The sequence below is a fragment of the Phoca vitulina genome, unplaced genomic scaffold, assembly GCF_004348235.1.
Source record: "Phoca vitulina isolate PV1807 unplaced genomic scaffold, GSC_HSeal_1.0 scaffold61, whole genome shotgun sequence".
Taxonomy (NCBI): domain Eukaryota; kingdom Metazoa; phylum Chordata; class Mammalia; order Carnivora; family Phocidae; genus Phoca; species Phoca vitulina.
This window is the reverse complement of record NW_022589764.1, coordinates 6,670,683-6,676,682: the sequence shown is the minus strand read 5'-3', so window position 1 is coordinate 6,676,682 and position 6,000 is coordinate 6,670,683. Positions and strand designations below refer to the sequence as shown.

General features: G+C 51.7%; 1 protein-coding gene across 1 annotated transcript in view; it reads left to right on the top strand.

The window, feature by feature from the left end:
* Positions 1 to 5: 5 nt before the first annotated feature.
* Positions 6 to 6,000, top strand: part of PCSK6 (proprotein convertase subtilisin/kexin type 6) — a gene marked incomplete at its 5' end in the record, with an annotated part of 180,610 nt that continues 174,615 nt past the window's right edge. Inside the window, one exon of the mRNA XM_032391278.1 lies at positions 6 to 155. Within this exon, the coding sequence (XP_032247169.1) occupies positions 6 to 155 (150 nt within the window). The remainder of the gene's footprint in view (positions 156 to 6,000) is intronic.

Genomic DNA, 6,000 nt, shown 5'->3' with positions numbered 1-6,000 from the left:
GGCGCTGGCTGCTGCTGCTCGCGCTGCCCGCCGCCTGCTCCGCGCCGCCGCCGCCGCGCCCCGTCTACACCAACCACTGGGCAGTGCAAGTGCTGGGCGGCCCGGCCGCGGCGGACCGCGTGGCCGCGGCGCACGGCTACCTCAACTTGGGCCAGGTGAGTGCGGCCGGCCCCGCGCGCCCAAAACTTTCCCGGCCGCCGGTGGGCACGGCGCGAGGGGGCGCCTCCTTCCGGCTCGCGGCGCCGCCGCGGCCGCGCGCGGGCAGGGGTCCCGAACGGCTCGGCCCGCGAGGTCGAGGGGCGGGGGGTGGCTGACCGAGGCGCCCGGGGACGCTCGGCGGGGCCCACCGGGTGGCCCGCGGAGGTGGGGGGGGCGTCCACGCAGGCCTGGCGCGCCCCGGGGGGCAGTTCCGCGGGGCCGAGCGGCCCGGCGCGGGCACCTGCCCGGCGGGGCGGGAGAGGGAGCCAGTCTCGGGCGCCGCGCGCTCTGCCCGCGAGCGCTGTCCTCAGTGCCCGCCACGCTCTCCCTGGCCTCGGAGCCCCGGCTCCGCCACGCCGGCCCCGCTGCCCTCGACGGGCGGCGCGGGGCTCCAGACCCTGAGCGCGCGCCAGGGCGGCCGGCCGCCGCTCGGCGCTGACAGGCGCATGGCCCAGAGTCTCGGTGTCCCGTGCTCCCTCGGTGCCCGCGGCTCCCGGAGGGGAGGGAGGGCGGCCCGGTGCCGGAGCCTGGAGGCAGCCGTCAGAGGCTTTGCCGGCAGCTCAGGACTCCGCAGCCGGCGCAGGGGGCCTGGAGGCAGGGGGGTGGGGGGGAGGGGGTCCTGCGTTGAAAACCCCTCCAGGCCCCTGGAATTTGCTTTGTTTCTCGGCTTCTGTCGCTGTTCCAATGGCAGCTGTCCGCATACTAGCTGTATGACCTTAGGCAAGTCACTTCCCCATCTTCTTCATCTGTAGGGGCGGTGTCGGTCATACCGGCTGCAGTTGCTGGGAAGATCCAGTGTTGGCCCGCAGCAAAACCCCAGGCCAGGGCTCGACCCTGCTCAGTGAGCCCAGAGTCCTCCCACGGCCCGGGCTGTCGCTATTACTGGGTTAGCAAGAGAGGACAAGCCCTGGGCACGAAGGTGGCATAACTCCAAAGGACCCCCGAGGTAGATCCCTTTCCCCTGCCCCAACCCCACAGAGTGGCAGTGGGGCAAAGGGTTGGTTTATGGCCGGTGGAGGGGCTGCAGGGGACTGAAATGTGCTGTCCCACCAGGGGACCTTTCAGCGCAGTTAACAAATCTACAAACTATACACTTAGAGGATCAAGCGAAACGGCGGGGAAGCGCCAGCTCATAACTCAAAATGTGGTGCCAGGCGGTGTTAAATTTAGTTTCATCATTATCCGTGACAGAAGCCAGCAAAGTGTGGTGTGGCCCTAATGTAAATGACATTTCTTCTGCATCCAAAGTCCCACACAGACGCTGCTAATGTGAAATGTGTGGCCTTCTGGAAAAGTAGAGTCTGCTGCTTGCTCTGTACCTACATGGCGGGTCCGAGTGTGTCTGGGAAGATGCCGTCCTGTCTTTTGTGTATCTATATCTGTCTATCTATATGGACTGCTCAGATCTCTGCAAACATCCCGTGATTGAAGTTTTTGCCTTTGGGCAGCACTGGCTTCATTTCTGCCTGTGGTTCCTAAATCTCCCTGGCTGATGGTCCAGACCGAGGAAGGTGGTCCTCAGGCTTCCATCCCCATTGATTGCTAAGGCCCCCCGGCTCCTGATCCACCTCACTGCTCTGCCCAGGTGGCCTGGCAATTTGTCTTCAGCTAAAAGTGACTCTTGAGCTGCACGGTAAATTACAAAGTGCCTGGGTTTCTGGCTCCTATAATTAAAGGAGCGGGGGTGGGGTACGGAACTTGAACTGTAAGGCTCCCGGATATTTCCACGAGAGGCACGCACGGCGATTCCCCCTCGTGGTTCCTGTCCACCGGAATCCAAAATGCCAGGGCTTTGAAACAACTTCTGTCCGACCCGCCCGAGTTGAATTTCATACGCAGTCTGCTGTTCTCATTTTGCCCGTGGGGGAGGTTCCTTCAGGTATGTACCTGCCCCGACCTGGGACATTCTGGGGGAGTCTCTCCATGTCTCCCCAGCTCTGTCCAGTGCAGCCAGGGTGGACTGCACGTAGCCTGGTGGCTCAGATTGGGAGGCAGGGTGCTGGGGGTGGGGGTGCCGCTGTGGAGACCTTTGCAAACGGAGGGGATTAGTTGGTTGGGGATCCGGGGCAGTCTCAGAGGTGTGTGTGTGAGAGATTACTCAGGGAGAGCCTATTACTCTTTATTCCAAAACCAGCTTTTCTCCCTCCCTCCCCCAAGTAAACTACTAATGTGGAAAAGGCCTGGAGCATTCCACCCTCTACCTACTCAATAAGAACTCTTTAAAAACCTTATTTGCCTTTTTCAGCCAGGAAAATTTGTGACTCATAAATAAGATGTAGATATTATTAGCTTTGATTTATGGATAAGTAAACTGAGGGGAAGCAAGGCATGGAAGCTGTTTGTGTCTACACAGTGCGTGTCGCCTCTGACAATTATGCTCCCTGCTCTTTGTCTCCTGCTACATTCTCTGGTCTCAGTGTCCTCTGTGTGACTCTTTCCCCAAACCCTTAATGGGCAATTAGTGTTATGCCCGGTACCTGCCCTGACTCACAGCCCTGCTTTTCTCGTGGGCCTTTGCGATGCTCTGACGGCTGGTTCGAATGTTTTACTCCCTTTCATGCAACTAATAACCCGATTCCGTGTATTTTACATGGTGCAAAGGTAATTGAGATGGTTATTCAGGTGAAAGGTTATTCACCTTTCTTGAACATGGAAGCCTTTCAGATTGATCATGGCTGTGGATCTTCTTTGAAAAATGTGCATCATCAGGAACCAGACAAGCTAACCTCTTTTTTACTTCTTTATTCATCATGATACTTGAGGTCCTAGGTAATGCACCACAATGTGAGAGAAAGAAAGAAAGAAAGACAGAAAGAAAGGAAAGAAAAGAAAGAAAGGAAGAAAAGTTTGGAAGAGTCAAATGTCATTATTGACAGATGGCATAACTATGTGGATAATCCAAGAGAACCTAGAGACTATTATAAGTAGTCATAGAATTGAACAGGGTGCTTGATCGACAGTAGCAGCTGTTGAGAAGATAAAAGAAATGATAATACACTCTAGCATAAAAGCCGTTAGATACCTAGGAATTTTTGAAAAAATGTGAAACTTACCAGGAGAAGATTATAAAATATTTGAAAGATATATTGAAGAAAAGGTCTGAATAATGGAGGTATAAGCCATGTTCATGGACGGGAGGACTGATTATCACATGCCCCCCCCCCATTAATCTCTAAATTCAATGTAATTTCATTGATGTGCCAACAGGGTTTTATATGGGATATGAAATCATACAAATGTATGTTAAAATTCACATGGAAGAGTAGGTTCCCAGAATCCCTGAGACGACCCTGAGAAGGGAGGGGAGTGTGCTCTGCCAGAGCGCAAAACTTCCCAGGAAGCTGGGGTGATCATGACAGTTGGACGTTGGCCCCGGGGATGGTCTCATCCAGCAGTGGAATTGGCTCAAACCCGCGCAGGTGTGGGAACTTGTATGTGCGAACAGAAGAGTTACAGATGGATGAGGAAGGATGGGCATTTCAATCAGTGGTGCTGAGAGAAATGACTCAGGAAAACAATCAGATCCTGACCTCACCACACACTACCCAACAGTAAATCCAGCTAGAAATAACCAGAGTGGAATACCTTTATGATGTTGGGACAGGAAAGGATTTCTTAAAGGAGACATGAAAAGAACTAATAAAGGAAGAGATTGATCCATGAAGAGTTCTGTATAACAAACACATCATTACAGAGTTTAAAAACACATAATAGAATAGAAAAAGTATTTATGGCGTATAACACACAGGTTAGGGCATAGATTATTTAAAAAGCTTTAAATCGGGGCACCTGGGTAGCTCTGCCTTCGGCTCAGGTCATGATCCCAGGGTCCTGGGATCACGCCCTGCATCAGGCTCCCTGCTGGGGGGTAGGATCTGCTTCTCCCTCTCTCTCTGCCCCTCCCCCCTCAGCTTGTGCTCTCTCTCTCTCTCTCACTTACTTACTCTCTCTCTCTCACATAAATAAAATCTTAAAAAATAAAATAAAAAGCAATCAAATAAGTCAATAAGTAAAAGTGAAATGCCAGGTAGAAAAATGGAGAAGTGTATGCATAGGGAATTCAATGCCCTGTGTGAAGCATCCACCTCAAGTTCAGGTTAGTAGTAGCCTCTGAGCAGGGAGGGGGAAGAAACTGGGAGAGGGACGTCAAGTGGCCCAGTGAACTCGAGAAAAGCCGCTCAGCCTTCCTGGGAGTTATGGGGACAACACAGCGTGAGGCAGTAACGAGAGAGAGACCGCTTCACGCCATCAGATTGGCAGATGTGGAGAAGTGTTCGTATCAAGCGTTGGCGAGGATGTGAGCACATGGAGCTTCCTGATGCTGCTGGTAGAAGTGCGGATCGGTAGAACTACCTCGGAGAGCAATGGGGCACTTAGCAGTGAGGTAGAATTATATCAGCGGGTCCACCTCTGGGCTTCCACTAGAGAGAAGATCTTGCACGAGGGCGCAAGGAGCCTTGCAGAGTGCTGCCCAGAGGCATTTTTTAAATGAAGGGAAACACAGCCTAAATATATATCAGTAGAAGAATGGAGAATGAAATCAAAATAGTCACATGATGGAATGCTGTACAATAGTTAGAAAGGCATTAACCGGATACGGGTCTACATAGATAAATCGCAAAAATGATGGCGAGTGAAAAGGCACGTTGCAGACGCACGGTGTGGTAAACTCTAAAAAACACACTAAGTAGTTCTGTATTATTTATGAATGCTTACACATGTAGGAAGCATCCACATCAAATTCAGGTTAGTGGTAGCCTCTAAGAAGGGAGGGCTGGGGAAGGAACTGGGAGAGGAAGGAAGAAACTTTATCCACGGTGTTCTAGTTCATAATATACATCTGTAGGTACGTATATCTGTGTATGTAACATACAAATTATATACAAAATTGTGTCTCAGCATTTTGTGCTTTTCTATCAAAATTTATAGTGATGTACACGTGTGCAGATATGCATGTACGTATGCACATACATACACCTACGCACATGCACGTAAATACACTTATATGTAGGTACATGTGACCTGTGCAAGGGAGAAAAAAAAGAAAAATGCACATCATACGCACACATCATGGTGTTCCTGGATCATCTGAAGCCTGTCTGTGTGGGCACACAGGTGCCTGTGGGCCTGGGGTCAGAAGCCCCTGCTTTAGACGGCCCGAGCTGGGCCAGTTGGCTTGTCAAGCAGTTGGTGACTCAGAGAACCAGAAGGCCTGGCTCGGATCACAGGGCCGTTTGGACAGAGCCAGACCCAGAGCGCTGGAACCCTGCTCTCCTACCAGGCTTCTTTCTCCTTCAAAGCATCTTGGGGCCCACGTGGCCCTCACTCTAACCTATGTACATTGCAGCCTTTGACACTGATGACTCCAAGTGCAGAAGAGGAATGGCCACAAGAAATTCTCACAGACCGAATCGCGACATCTCAGCATCTGTAGCTTTTGGAGGTGATGTTTATCTTAAAAGTGGCGCTTAGACACCATACTTTCCCTTGCATTTTTGCTTTGCCTGGGGTATTGAGCTAATTTGTTGGTTCTGAGTCTGAACATAAAAAGGCAGGCTGGCTGCCAGGGCTCCTAAAAAGATCTAAGAGCCTTAAATGATTTTGAACTTGCCTTAAATAGTTTTGCTTAAAATAGCTACCGAGTGGGACATACGTGGCTCAGAATTTCAGGTGGGCCTGCCTAATTCACTTGTCAGCAGGGGACTATTGTCATGCTGCAGACAGCTGTTCTTACGATAAAAAAACAAGCTGAAGCTTTAGCCAGGTGTTAAAATAATGGGCCAGCATTTGTTTCCATCTGAG